The sequence below is a fragment of the Polyodon spathula genome, chromosome 15, assembly GCF_017654505.1.
Source record: "Polyodon spathula isolate WHYD16114869_AA chromosome 15, ASM1765450v1, whole genome shotgun sequence".
NCBI classification, from domain to species: Eukaryota; Metazoa; Chordata; class Actinopteri; order Acipenseriformes; family Polyodontidae; genus Polyodon; species Polyodon spathula.
Window position 1 is genome coordinate 15432400 of NC_054548.1, and position 15706 is coordinate 15448105.

General features: G+C 36.9%; 1 protein-coding gene across 3 annotated transcripts in view; it reads right to left on the minus strand.

Moving 5' to 3' along the window:
• The window catches only part of LOC121327936 (rho GTPase-activating protein 6-like), a 75301-nt gene that overhangs the window by 17612 nt on the left and 41983 nt on the right, over nucleotides 1-15706 (minus strand). For 2 of the 3 annotated variants that reach the window (XM_041272294.1, XM_041272296.1), the window contains exons 2-6: nucleotides 15166-15325; nucleotides 8069-8137; nucleotides 3427-3683; nucleotides 367-580; nucleotides 227-282 (exon numbers count right to left, since the gene is read on the minus strand). In XM_041272294.1, coding sequence (XP_041128228.1) covers nucleotides 227-282; nucleotides 367-580; nucleotides 3427-3683; nucleotides 8069-8137; nucleotides 15166-15325 — 756 coding nt within the window. The remainder of the gene's footprint in view (nucleotides 1-226; nucleotides 283-366; nucleotides 581-3426; nucleotides 3684-8068; nucleotides 8138-15165; nucleotides 15326-15706) is intronic. The other variant, XM_041272295.1, reaches the window with a different exon arrangement.

Genomic DNA, 15706 nt, shown 5'->3' on the forward strand with positions numbered 1-15706 from the left:
CAAAGTCTTACAATTGAGTTTTGAAGAGGTCACGTCATATTAATGATTTATAGATTATTCTTTCTGTCTCTTTACTCATATTTTTTCCTGCACATTTGAAAATATATGGACTACCATTAGAATTGAGAATTGCATTATTGATTGTTCATAACTAAAATGTTACCCACATTAATGTCATGTTGAATAAAAAGCTTATCCCGTCACATTCCTTATTGCATACTGTTACCTGTCTCACTCTCTTCTTTGAACTTCCTACTCTGAATATTCCTACCGTCTGAAGACCTGAAACAAAACAAAAAGAAAAGGTTTTAGAATTCAGATTCAGGTTCCGTTAAGTAAGTAAGTAAGCGGTATAATATTACACACCATATTTTTCCAGATACTGACAGCAGCTGTCCACTAGCCTGGGAACCTGTCTGTAAATGGGGTTGAGGCTGAGCTTCTTGTCCCTCTGCTTCTCCTTCTTGCTCTGAGCCTCTGCTGGCAGGGAGAGCTGCAGGGCTTCCAGCAGTCGAGACTGACTGTCATCCAGGTCTGTGATAGAATCCACAGACATTCCACCCTGGAAGACACAGTAAAACTAAACACTATGAACAACAGCAGGACAGTTAATTTATTTCATGACCAACCTACAACTGCACTATACTTGGCAGAGAATTATACCAAGCGCAACAGGTGTGGATAGTTAGGCAGTTATTTGGCTGTCAGTAGTAATGGATGGAATGTGTAAATAGAGGCTTGATAGCTTTCAAATTTGCCTATATACAACACAGTTTACAGAGATGGGCTGTACCAACAGGTTCCTGATATGGCAGGTGAATCTGAAGTCAGTCAAGACAAAGTCCTGTGTTATTACTACCAGCATTACACCTTGCATTCTATTTAATGGTCTGCAGGGCTTATGGGTATTATGTCTTTCAAATAAAAATAAGTGTAGCAGCAGGAGCCGAGCCTAAGCCAGTGGTTCTCAAAGTAATTTTGGCACGGGCATAAATTGATCTTACTTGGCTGTTTGCGGGAATGCTGACTATTGCATAGGTTCTTATCTTAAACACTGCTTTCCCGCGAGATAGAGATAGAATATATATTTTTAGTGGGAGTTATTCTTGGCTCATTCTGATAAGGCCAAGTCTCAGTGCTGCACTTTATCTTTAAATAATTTATATAAAATACGCAATGCAAATATTTTTAAATAGCATGTTTACACAGATAACCATGAATAAGCTAAAATAAAAGAGGATAGATAGATCGATTTGCCAAATTTGTCAACACTACTCTCTTTTAAAGCTCGCTCATCTCCAGTACAATTATTCAGAGAAAGGAACTAAATCTACTATGGTGTTTCCCTTGTCTGGTGAAATAAAAAAATATAGGGAGAAAGAAAATTAATTTATAAATACTGAAATGTATTATTTTTCTCCATCAGTAGGCGAAATTCAGCGCTTACCCGGCATATTAACACCCTGCCTCTGCTCACGAATGACTGGACAGCTGTCAGATCTTTTACTTTCCCATTGGCTACTCACTGGCCTTCAATTTTCATGCAGAATACCGTGAACAGCCTCTGCTTGCTTATGATTGCACAGCGGCGTAAAACTTGGCAGATATTCGACTCTCCTATTGGTTAAACTTACTGTCAGTACCTGCAACTGAAACAGACACAGTTTATGTCCCACCCAGCTAACTTATGATTGGGCTACAGCAGAGAAAATGCATATATTCAATTGGTTGATCGTATCGCAGAGGCCCTTGAGGAAAAAAAAAATGTTGAGTACGTATAAGAACAGCATAAGCGAGCAGCACTGTCAACAGACTGCTGTGACGCTTTTGTTGGAAAACGTGTTTAAAGCTTTATTTATTTTCCCATGCTTCGATCTGCCACAAAAGTTTTTCACGATCCATAACGTAAGAATATCTGCCACGGGCACAACGGCCTGGCTTCGCGGGCACGGATTTGCCCGCGAGCACCACTTTGAGGACCACTGACCTAAGCCAAGCCACATCACGGGAATCCTAACACTCTTGTCTGAGGTCTCTGAACTCAGACCAGTCTTGGGCATAAGTTTTCACATTTCAGCATATCTATGGTTATCCAGGTCAATGCAAAAGTGTAACAAAACCTGCCAGTAATTAAATGTTAAGCACACCTGCCAAACAGTTATTTGTTGTGATTTATTTCTTCACATTGCTCCATGCACTAAAATTAAGGAAACATATGGTTTTGAGATCACTGGTTTTAGAAATCAAAATATATGTTTCTCGCAATTTACAGTTGTTTGTGTGGTTAGATTATAAGTACTTTATGAATACACAGTATGTATGCAGTGTCACGTGTTGCTGGGTGTAAAACTTGAACAGATGGTGAATGGGCAAGGTAAATGACAAATATTAGTGGTAATGGGAAGTGGGGGTCCTGTTTCTGAGGATTTAACAGGTGAATTCTGGGATATGTTTACATAACCTTTCTTTTTACATTACAGCACTCTGTGAAAGTTAATAAAACAAATCAAGACAACAATGGAAAGTTCAGATTGCTGGCCTAATCATACAGCACCTTTCCACAAGTCAGTCCTTCTCTGGCTTTTTACAATAACAAAAGGAAGGAAGTATCCTAGGAAGTATGTGGTAGAGCGTGTTCATGTAATATGTAGGTAATGACTGTTGAAGCGAGTTCTGATTTCCATAGTATGCACTGGCCACGGCCCTTTTAAATGTAACTAAAAGTGACTGTTATTTTTTTGACTTAAACTATAATGCATTACCACATTTAGTTACCTTTCTGAAAAAGGAGCCACTGCATTTACAAGTTACTGAAAAATGGAATCTAAATCCAAAAATACTTTACATCTATTTAGGTATGTTTAGGTGTTTAAGTAACTCAACAGAAAGCAAGTTATTCAGTCAAAATCCTTTCTCTTATACAGAAAACTGTTTTAAGAGAAGAATGTTCTAATTTCACGAGTACCAAGGTACATAAACCAGGACTACTTCTGTATAAATCATCTATGTTCCTGAAGCATAGCCTCAAAGTGCTAAGCTGTAACCAGTGTGGGGCATTGAATCAAAGTTTTAATTTGAGGTGAACAGAAACTGATTCTGCATTGTAAGACCTCTTCTAAGCCAGAATCCTTTCCTCCGAGATCTGTTTGCTCAGAGGCAATGATTCCGGATCTATTATTAGTTCAGAAGAGGTCAAACCAACACCTTATGGTAAGAATGCAAAGTCAATATTGTCTGTAAGTATCACAAGGCGTGTCTCTCCACTCAACAGATAAAGACCACTTTTCATACAATAAATATACCGTATGCATTGTTTTATGAAAAGATCCCCTGGACAACCTTCCACACTGATTAGATGCAACATAATGTAGGTGGAGTAGTCAAATTAGAATATGTAATAAAACTACTGTATGACTAACCACCTACCCGTCTGCGTGTCCGAGGGGCTGCCTCAGGTGTATTAGGCAAGGTAGACTCGTTAGGCGTTTCCGATGTGGAGCTGAGAGATGAGTTACTGCTTGAGAGTTCTTTGTTTTGCCTCTTCAATCCAAAGTGTAAGATGGAGGTCACCAGATCAGGGGATTCTTTCTGTTCTTCTTTCTGGGAGTCCTGTTTTTGTTTGTGGGTCCTGTCATTACTTATCACCTGGGACAGTGGCATGCCAAAAGCTTGAGGCACAAATTCTGTTAAAACACAAGAGCAAGATGTAAACTGTCACAAAGAAGGTTATGCAAAACAAAGCTAGGCAAATATAAGTGATCACAGTCAATCTGACCCACTTAGAAATGTGTAATCCAATTGTTTTTATAGTAAATTGGGTTTTGGACTATGGTTCCATTACTGCATAAGGCAACTCTACCAGTACATGTACTTCGAGTAACAACAGGTAAAACAATATCTGTGAGAACATTTATGTATTTCCTTCCTGTTACAGCTCATCCATCCACAACAAAATAACAACGCAACATTGAAGACATTTAAGCTAGTTTTTATATTTGCAGTTTAGGTCAAGGGTTTTGGTCCTTTCTGCATCAACCTAATCAACAAACCTACTAAGAATATCCATTGATGTGCACTCTGAACCCTAACCATTGTCTGATTCATGTGTAGTAGGCAGTGCTTAATTTGTACCAGCCCCGGTACCTCTGGACTTGCTGGTGCACTGCCCTGGTACCTCTTACGTTATGAATGTTAAAAATCTCTTAATGTTATGAATGTTTTGCTCTCAAATGCATGAGAGAATTTAACATTTTAAGTCAGGCATAATATAATGCACCAACATTTTCTTAAAATTCTCAACATAGTGTTATCCATTCTGCCAGTTCTTGCGTGCGCCAAGGATAGAGACAGTCAGCTGTCAGGGATGTTCATGTTAGTTTTTGGTTCTAGGCAGCTGAGGCAGTTCCTCATGCAGAGGGCTGTATAGATATGTAGCTGGAGAATATATCTACAGGCTAAAAAACAAACATGAAATCTCTTAAATTATTATTTTTTTTTGTCATATGGTTGCTTTTCATTTATATTTTTCTGCATACTACTACTTTGTATATAATGTAGAATATGTGATTGTGAACTTGTATCACTAGTACAGTACCGTTTCAAATAAACTTGTGATTTTGAATGTGCGGTCCTTAAGAACGGTATTATTGTCACTGCTTGCACCCCGGCAACTCTCTCTACAAATTTAGCAGTGGTAGTAGGGGTTAAGTGTGGCTGTTAGGTTTTCTGTGTTAATAATTTGGGACATTATTTCGATGCAGTGTGACTCCAAATTTACTGTAACTCAACATACTTCATAAACACTAGGGTGTCATGCTATTAACTGTTGCAGCAAAAACATTGCCATTCATTACTATACATGACTGTATGACCATGTACTGACAGACTCAACAGAGATGTTCTTGTTCAATAGAAAATGCCCTGCTGGGTGAAAATCAAACACTTGTTATGTTACTTCATTCCAAGCTTCCAAGTAACCCCTTAGGAGGTTTTACAAATGGCCATATTCCCAATAACCCTTAACCCTTTTTAGACTATGTACACAGTGTGTATGTTCATGATACTTTCAAATGACTGCTACACATTCATGTGCATTTGATAAGCCTGAAATACATTCTCTGCTTTCAAATAGTTCTCACTCATACAAATATTTAATGTAAAGCATGCCACTGCATTTACTTTAAACATCACAGTCAAACAAGCTGCTTAAACTGAGCAGAATTATATCCAAAAAAGGATTAATATAAACCACCTTCCTGCATTACAATTCGAGTGCTGATAAAGTCATTTTGTGTTACAGCAACAGCAAAGATTTTTTTTTTAAGTCCAAGGTAAAATTCTTAACGCTTCAATCATTAATGTTAAATCTATTTTAACTGTTTATCAATCCAATGCCCTAGCAGGAAACCTGCTAACTGTTTCACAGTTTTGGTAAGATTCTGAGCCTCTCTTGATTGTACTGCTGTGCTAGAATGCCAGGCAGAAGTTAACAATGTGGTTGCTTGTTAACAACCACATTCTAAAAATACCTGCCTAGTATTCCAGCTATTTTTACAGCAAATTATTAACTACAGAAAAATACATAAAATCTCCAGTGCCATGTAAATCTGCAGACTGTGTTATTTATTTTCTTTTAAACATGCTGAGTCCAGATGTTTTATACTGCGATGCTTCCAGGTTTAGGCATAATTCAAACTGTAAACCTACACTTTTCATTACCAGTTGTTGCTGTTTAATCACATAAAAATCAACATACAGTAAGTGAGTACTAAATGTTGTACTTTGAAGGCATGTACACAAACACAACAATACATTAGGCTAGGTAGCTTCTAGATTGCTAACAACTTACTTTGTCATAAAATGCCATTGTTATTATTATAACACCCCCCCCCCCCTTCTGTATTCTCTATCTCGTTTTTTGATGATCTTTTCAAGTTTTACCACCATACTGGTGATAAGTTTGCCAATAATTGCTAAATTGCTAAACATAGTATCCAGTTTCAGAAAAAGAAAATGTATACTTTGTGGGTGACGTATTTATGAATTTACTTGTATAGTATACTCCCCAGCAAGTCTATTTATTTTATTTTTTTTCTTAGGTTTCCGTGACTATTTTTCTGTTTTTTTTTAAGGAGACCTGACGAAGTTTGAAGCGGTTGCAAGTATTTTTTCAGGTTCAGCACAGTCAAAACTCTTTTTGCTTTTTGCAGAAAACAGTGTCACTGTGATAAGTTAGTTAGGAATGCCTATACCTTTTTGATTCCTGATTATTTGGGAATTATGTCATATCAGATCACTACCGTGTATCCGGCTGTCACGTATCCAACAAAACCACTTATCCGCCAGGATCAAGCTCTTCAGAGATGAGTTCAGAGATTGTAGAGCCCACCAAAGTTTTCTTACACCGTGCTGTATGTACTCCGTGCGCTACCATTACTGGTAGTTTCATGTGAGCTCTCCAACGTGTTGATGTAAACAAATCCTGTTCATCTGCGGGGAGTATCAACTTCTGTCTCAATCTCCTGCCTGGCACTCAGCAGCAAATGCACCCACCCACACGGCAGATGACTACCCATTAATAACTTTCTAAACAAGGGATTTAGGGGAGCTCCCTAAGAAAAGCTGCATCTCAAAACAATAATTGTGTGAATAATGTAATTGTTAAAGCTGTGTATAATGGTATTTAAAACAACATTAATTTATCTGACTTTTTACATATCCACCCTTACCCTGGTCCCAACAAAGCCGGACACGTGACGGACTACTGTACTAATATCAGCATAAGATATGTACTTGACTCTCGACTTCGCGTTAAAGTCTTGCCCTTACCTCTCCACTCAATTCAATGGGCTGGAATGCCAATTCATTACAGTATGCACCAATAATGAGTCTGTATTTTTGTTCATCTGCGACTCTAAATTGATCACGCTCTCGAGCACTGGAAAAGGTTAAATATCTGGTCCAATAGCAATACTGCACTTGATCGTGAAGATGCTGGAACAGACAGCGGTTTTATTTCTTTGATTTTAGTGGAGGGTTTATTCTAATATTGGTTATTATGGTATGTCAGTATAAACAGCTGATAATGTCTGAATCCTGCAACACTCGCATAGTTGCACTGTAATGGATGACAGGCTCAGAGAGGGAACAGATCACAGCTGCCAGAACACAAAGCTGGGAGGCTACAGTATGTCAAACTTGGCACAACCTTTGTCCTACAAAAGGAGATTCTGCTTGTGATGGGGGAGAGCTGGAACTCCAGGTGCAGATCAGTAATAATGATATAACCACCAGAAATGTAAACAAAAGTTCACTAGAATGCACTGGTGTCCCCACTCCATTCTGCATTGCATGAGAGAACACAAGGCACCCCCACCTTCAACTCTATTTTAACCTTCTCTCAAGTTGGTGTTCCAAATTGCAGTATGCATTTATTTACACAGCCTCTTTGTTTTTACTGTGATAGGGGAAAGTTGATTAGCGCTTTATTTGCATTTAAATAATAACCCCAATAATATACAAATGAGTGAGTTTCTAACCCTGCACTATCCGTCACCTTTTATGAGCAACATAGTCTAAAAACACCAAACTTAAAGCAATACCTAATAAATATAATGTTGCTGGACCTCATTTAAATGAGTCACAATGTTAGATTATAACTTAAATTGTGAGGAGTAACTGACAATTATATCCTGAATATATCCCGATAAAACACTACAGTTAGAAAATAAAAATGTATTCAGAAAATTGTGTTAAAAAAAAAAAAAAAAAAAAAAACTTAATCCATAACTTCAAAAATCAAAATTGTACCCAGGTGGGTGCACTAAAGAAGGCAGTAGCTGAAACATGTGTTCATTTGACTTGATTTCTTATATGTTTTAACTTCGATAAACTTTAGACACTTATAAATCCACAAGGATCGGACTGAAATGTGATTTGTAAGATGCTGCTATAATGAATAAACAATATACTCCTGTTGAGTGCTGCCGAAACTGATTGTGGACAAGGCCAGCTGAGATGGGTCAATCCATAATGTAATTAGGGTGGCTGCACCATACAACATATTTACCTTTGTCTTTCTTCTCTTTGGCTAAGGAATCAAGCTTCCTCCTCAATGATTTCTTGCGTTTTTGCCCATCTGAAAGTAAAACCAGTAATATAAAGTCAGCAATGTCGTTTTAAAAGGTTAAAAGGAGTGACTCTGGCAGGCACTTTTCATTCATATATATATATATATATAAAAAAAAAAGGTTCAAAGACAATCACTGATCATCTTCTGTGGAGTTTTTATTTATAGTACAGACTTCTGACCGTCCATGCCTAATGCGGTTATTATAAACACAGTGAGTGCAGCCAAAACAACTGGACAGCAACAACGTACAGAGGTATATCATAAATCACTTTGAAAACCAACGCAACACTGACGTCTTCACTGTGCTTTCAGCCCCCATTTTAGGGGTACTGTAAGCAAAACTTGGAAATGAAACCGGATGGGGAGATTGATGTGGTTTTAGTTGTCGTCACATAAAAGTATACATTTATCATTTTCCATGTCATTTACCATTATCCTATTGTACCATGTCTTTTACTACCCCTCCCCAATTATCAATATGGTCTTGAAAGCTTGTATATTTTAGCCTCTATGTTGGTCCACTAAAAGGTATCAATCTTATGTTTTTTCTTTCTCATCTCTGGACCAGTATGACCTACATAACCACTGTCAATCAAATAACCACAAACATATAATTTCAAATCAAAACCCTTCACGTTAAATGCAGTCATGATACTGAATAAATAATGTTGTTTTGTTTAAAAATATAGGTTTATGTTTTGCAAATTCCATTAATAAAATGGTGATTGCAAAATCTAAGAAAGAGGCAGAGACTGTTGCCACAAATGCATTCCTTGAGAAAATGCCAGGCATCTTGAGTTTTGAGTGGGGGACAAACAACAGTAAACTGCTGAGCATAACACAAATGTAATGGCTCACACAGGATGAATGCTTCTTTTTTAAAAACATGAAACAAAGCAAAAGTTAGTATTTCAACATCTATTTATTTGTAGTGAAACAAACCATCCACATATGGTCTTGTTAATTTTGCCAGTATATCTGTTTGCCAGTATTCTAATATTTTTCTTAAATATTTCGTAAGTAAGCAACAGTATTCACTCAAACCTTTCTTTATTTTTCTGGCTATCATTCCTTGTTTTTCAAAAGTGAATTCTTTCTCGCACACAGGGGAATTCAACTGGCCTATTACTGCACTATGGGTTTCTTAATCTTTTATGATAGAAAATCACACTTGTTAGAAACTAGTTTTCTGATAAATGTTAGTTGACTAGTTTAGATTGGTCTAAAATATTTTTTGATAGTTTTTACATTCAGTTTCTCAAGTAATGAACCAGACACCAGGTCCTGTTTTTAAAGCAGCTGACTAAGTTAAAACATTTATTTTTCTTTTCTTCATGCTGAATTTGTGTGAGAGCATAGCAAGAATGAGAGCAACATGGTCTCGATGCATTAACTGCATGCTTTAGAAATGTAAAAAAACTTCAGAAGTTTGAAGCTGTGAATGTGCATTTACCCTTTGAATAGGGTATGCTATATCATATTTAACATTATGTTGCTTTTGCTTAGCTTTAAGGGCATGTTCTTTTATAGGTTTCAATTTTGGTGTTTTCTATTGTATGTGATCACAGGTGCATTTATAGTGATCAGTGTTATATATTTTTACCTCTATAGCATACAGTAGCAGTGCTGTGGCTACAGGTATATTTAATTGTCCGTAAGACACTTAAAAAGACAATATAATTTTGATCCACTAGTTTAAAAACTGCATGTTGGAAAATATTATATACATCTATAGATTATATCCATACACTTTCAACTAAAACCTTTAAGACCACTTTCCCTAATGCTGACCCTAACCTTCAACGTGTACCATGCAGTCTGCTCTGACAGGTCCAGTCTGACCTACAATAATATATGATAACACCATGCAAACACTGCTCATGTTTACTAGCATCATGCATAATTTATCTAAAAATAGGATAAATAACAAATATGCATAGGGGGAGTGGACAAATGTTCGCTTGTGGTAACAAATATCCCTTCCTCTTGGCAGGGCTCGAAATTAAAGCCGGTCATTAAGGCAATGGCAGTGAGTGCCCCACAAAATGTGTCTATTCTTTTCCATTATGGCCGCAGTGTCCTTTCTACAGCAATTAGAGAGACTCCTGCATGAGAGCCAAACAATAACATAATTTGTGTGGAGTGGTTTAGAAATGTTACGATACTTACAAGTGGCAATGTCTAAGTGATTCAATTACGCATAAGGAGGCCGTTTGTGGCCGCCTGTTATCAAATAGAGCATAGAGTTATGTACTGATTCTCATTTCCAGTCATGATTATTCACACCTGTTTTTCTCCCAATTTGTGAACTGTGGTATTGAATGGCATGTCAAAAAATACAAGGATCTGATCCGAATTTCTCTACTGTCCAAGCTGGCACTGTTTGTCAGAAATGCTGGAATTGTAAAACCTTCTCTGAATTCCTGAAGAAGCTAATGGCACTTCTTCAAAAAGGGCTACCTGTATGTCATGGATGATTCGAGTTCAGGCAGTAAAGTTTTGGTTCATCTTTTCTCGGCACTAAGTCAAGTTGTTGCTTGTGTATTCGGGGAAAGACGTCTTTGTTCGACTTTTCTCAGCAGTCAGTCACGTTGCTGTTTGTGTACTCGGGTAGTCACGTCTTTTGTTGACGATTTTAATACATGCATCACTACTGTACTACTGTACTGTTTTTGAGAAGCAAAAAATTGTTTAAAAAGTGTGTCTTAAATCCGAAGGAATATGGTAAATTGAATATGCTTCAATTGCCGTTATCCCCTTATTTCCAAGCAGGTTTTTATGTTGCCCCTAAACTGAAAAAAATGAATCAGTTATAAGTGTTACACCTTTTCTATAATGATGATACAAAAGTATTTTATTAAATTCCAACAGTAAAATGCATCATAAAAATGTTTTATTTTCATTATATAGTTATCAGAGCTCAGATATAGAATACAGAAAAACAACTAGAGAGTAAATACTAGTTGACTTTAGCACACACCATTGTAAAAACTTTCCAAAACAAAACAAAACAAAAAAAAAACCTTCAACCTACTAAATTGTTTCCAGTGTAGAAAAGCACCACACACAAAAATATTATTAAACTGAGGTGAGGATGAGTTTTCATTGAAAGAATACCAGGTAACTGTACAGTACTTGCTAATTATTTGTGGATTTAGGCTTCAGAAAGTTGGTAGCACCTCAGTTTAATAATACTCAGGGCAGGTAGCAGTGTCCTCGCAGGCTAGAATCTACAGCTCTGGACAAGGTTTGGCATCACCCTATAGACTGAACTAATTTTGCTTCATAAAATCGAATGAAACCTGCTGAATAATGTTACATTAACGTATTGAATTACATATTGCTCTGTATTTTTCCATAGTACTTAACGAAAAACTGACAAATTAACAAATGTGACATTTCGAAATCTAACATGAAATACTGTACTGCTAACTGTGTAGTTTCTTTGATTACATGATATTAAATAAAAGATCTAAATTAAATTCATATAGGTTCTTTATTTTTTATTTTTGTGTTATGTATTGATCTTAAAATTCTAGGTGATGCAAATCTTTTGGCCATACAGAATCTGTAGGCTGCTGGTTGACAACAACAAGAAAAAAAAAAAAATTCTGAATCAACAAATTGTTGTTATTATTAAGTAAAACTGTGTTGTTTCTTTCTGTGGTCAATAATTATTAGCTGTATATATGAATCCTACACTTTGGCCTTGAGTTAAGTTTAGCGGCATCGGTGCCCTCTACAAATTTATTGAACTGAAGGCCATTTTGACCTTGCTCTTTTTGTTGTCAATTTAGAGCCCTGCCTTGGGGTACAAATATTTGCAGAATATTTGTTCCTGGGGAAACAAATATTCGGTAGAACCAATATTAATTTTTACAGGACACACACAGTCATACCAACATCTTCTTCCACCAAGAAACTACTAGATATAAGTGTTTTACAAATAGGCATGTTATGTTATTGTGGACGAGCAACTTTAGCACTTGCAGAACATGTATTTCTAGCTTAAAATAACCCCACTGAATTTCTGACCAGGTCCTAAAGTACTTACCATTATCAACTAATTATAAATTACAAATGGAATGCAGGAACATGCAGTTCAATAAATCTTTCAGACATAAAGGAGGAGGACTCCCACTGAACACACCACTGGATTTTTAACTGAATCTCTGCAGTTGGATAACCTTATGCTGGAGTAAACCAACACCCAAAACTAGGTTTTGCTGCTCATTGGTGTACTCAAGACAGGAGATTTTATTTTTAATTAGTTCATCCTGTTGTGATGTATGCTGTATATCAGTATATTTCCCAAAGTTATTCTGCAAATTATTTGCTTTGACACTAAAAGTCTACCATGTCTTCCTATGTTCAGTCAATTAGCTTTAATTCAGATAATGGGATATATTCAAAATAATAATAATAAAACAAACCTGGGAAGGATCTACTTAAATTATTTAATCGGTACCTGTATTTAAATCGGGCGCTTTATATCAATTTAATAGACAGTAATAAGTTAATAACTAGGTCAAACTGTTTAAAAAACCGACAAACATTATTTAAGCATCTCGTCTTCAAAACAGTTTGGGTAACATGCACTCATTGTGAGCAGAAATCTCATTTTAGCTGGGATTAAATCTGAGTATATGAGTCACCCTCGCGCTGGACTGCCACCCTAAAATGTGATATATCGCAGACCCTTTTCTATCATAGTTTTATTTTAATGAGTGATGTTACTAAGGGAACAAACAGCCAACCCTATGTGGAGACACATGTGGGATTAATATAGAAATAAAATCTCTATTTAGATTCACTGCTGTTTAGATTATTAAAATAGACCTGGGTTGTCACCACAACACCATGTCACTGTGTTCAAAGTATGAGAATATTAAAGTCAGCAAGAGTTGGGCTTTTTCTGTACACTATGTCACCCTGTATTTATCAATACAGAAAACAAAAAGGTTTGAACAATAGCTATACACTAACAAACATGCCAGCTATAGAGACACTGGGCATGACACGTTTTTCTTGCAGCGAGAGACCACAGTTATTTTAAATAAACCACAAGTAAACACAGCTTTGTTTCTGTAACAGGATCTTTTGACCACAAGAAGAACATTGCTTTCATGCCATTTTTACTCAAAAAATGAGTGATTCAAGGTTTAGGGTGAGCTACTTTTTGAAAATTTTCATTGGTGAAGTTCCTTTTTTTTTATTCATGTGCTATTTGTGGAACACCATCCATATGTCTTGAACAACTGATGTTGCCAGAGGGTCAGATGGCCCTGTTTCTGCAGACTCCACTTCCAATTCTAAATGAAACTAAAGCACATTTGAAAGCAACTGTTTCCTTGAGGGCAACAACTACCGCAATGCAGCTACATCAACCGTAATTAAAAAAAGCTAAACAGTCATTAATATAGCTTGCTCTTTGAGCTTATATATATATATATATATATATATATATATATATATATATATATATATATATATATATACACACACACACACACACACACACACACACACACACACACACACATGTCACCTCACACCTGGATAGCATACAATCTATAGATTTTAAAATAAATATGTGGTATTTACTGGTTGTAAATCTCTGTAATGGGGATTTTATTCTTTTTAATCGGATTCGGAAAAGTGGAGCCAGTTGTCAGTCTACATAACAGCCTGGCCACTCACAAGAGGGTGGCTTAAGAAAAGCCTCACGGCCAATCTCTTGTACTTGTGATGGCAGGGGTACCCTAAAAACCCAACAGGCATCTAAGAGGACCCTGCTGTGCCCGGGCTGACAACAAGCTAGCTCTGCCAGCAGATCCGGCCCGCCACGCAAACCTCCCTGGAGCAGGCCCCTGACCCACGGGTCGAGGCTGTGCGCAAGGAGGCTGAGCGAGGCCAGACACACCTTCCCCTGTCCAGACAACCGCTGAAGAGGACAGAGTGGCAATGGTGGGACATAATTGCACACAATGCATAAAAACCTTTGTAAGACTTTAGACAATCAACCAAAGAGCAGTTAGTCCGGTTTGTAGGTCAAGATCAATATTTTTATCTTATTTTTTAGCACGCTTTGTTTATTTTTCTGGCGAGATTCGGCGACCACAACGTGTTCAAGTACAAAGAATTACCGGACAGCATACTAAATCACCGAAAATGTTTATAAAGAAACAAAACATTTACTGTAGTGAAATATCTTTGTGACTAATGAGATCTGTCAGACGAGGATGAAATGACCTAGAAAATGAAGCTACAGTATTAATGGACCACTGAGATGATTGACAGCGACTTCCAGCCATTCAGAGAGGAACGGAAACGGGACAGGCAGTAAGTATAAAAACTACACAAACTAGAGATGATTTCTAAATCATTATTTTTGTTAAGAAAAAAAATAGTGAGTGGTTTTACCGATGTTTATCCTATAAACATTTATCTCATATTTTTGGGGAATTCGACATTTCACAAGCTTTACTGATTAATATTGAAAAGTAGCAAGCCTACTTAAAACCATTGTCATCAAGGGACCATTTCATGAATCTGTACAAAATGTGGTGCGGTAAATGCCATTATGCAATGTAAAATGAGGTCTACAATCTGGAAGACATTATTTTACACATCAGGCCAGTTGTCCTGCAATTTTGCCAGAAGTTCAGGAGGGCTTACACCTTGCAACAACTCAGAATGGAAAACCACCTATTTTCACAATTAGGCACAACCTTTGACCTAAAAATCTATCAAACAAAAAGACAGACAGTTGTAAACAAATCAAAACCAGATTATTCACCGTAGTGGTAACACAAAATTGAATCCTATCAGCAGGCTATCTCAGCTGCATTTCTGTAACTGCCCACACAGACAACTTCTGTTGAAAGTATATAGAATTCCAGGAATATTCTCAGATGGCCATGTACCTGGGAATATTGTAAAAGGAATATTATTTTCACTTGATGAGTGGTTTTAAAGGCTCTGTTTCATTCTTGCTTTATAAACAGTGCTTTGATTTTAAATTACGTGTTTACCTCTGGGGATAGTTATCTGGCAGCCCAGGTCATAGTCCTGCAGCAGACGATTGAATGCCACCTCCTGCAGTCGCACTCTTTCCAGCTCGGAGAGACTCTGGATGGGCACTGGCTTTAGCCTTACGCTTCGCCCAGACATGCTGTTCCAGGTAAAGTCACCCTGTGATTAAAACAAAAGAGAGACAATAAATAGACAGCACTGACAGTAAACCATTTTTGTCATTTTTGTCAGTTTTTCGTTGCGTATATGTAAAACTACAAAGCGGTATGCAATTCAATATGTTAACGTAATATTATTCAGCAAGTTTCACTCCACGAAGGAAAATGTGTTAATTCTACAGGGGGATGCAAAACCTTTGGCCATAGCTGTACACCAAAAACCAGAACAATGTACTACCTGATGTTCTCCTTCATCACTGTCATTTTGTAATTTGTATTCCATAAATTTAAACATTTAATCATTGACAATCAAAAAGAAACTTAATTACAGAAACCTTTGTTTTTTTTCATATTGCTTAAGTTTATTTTTAAATCATATGGT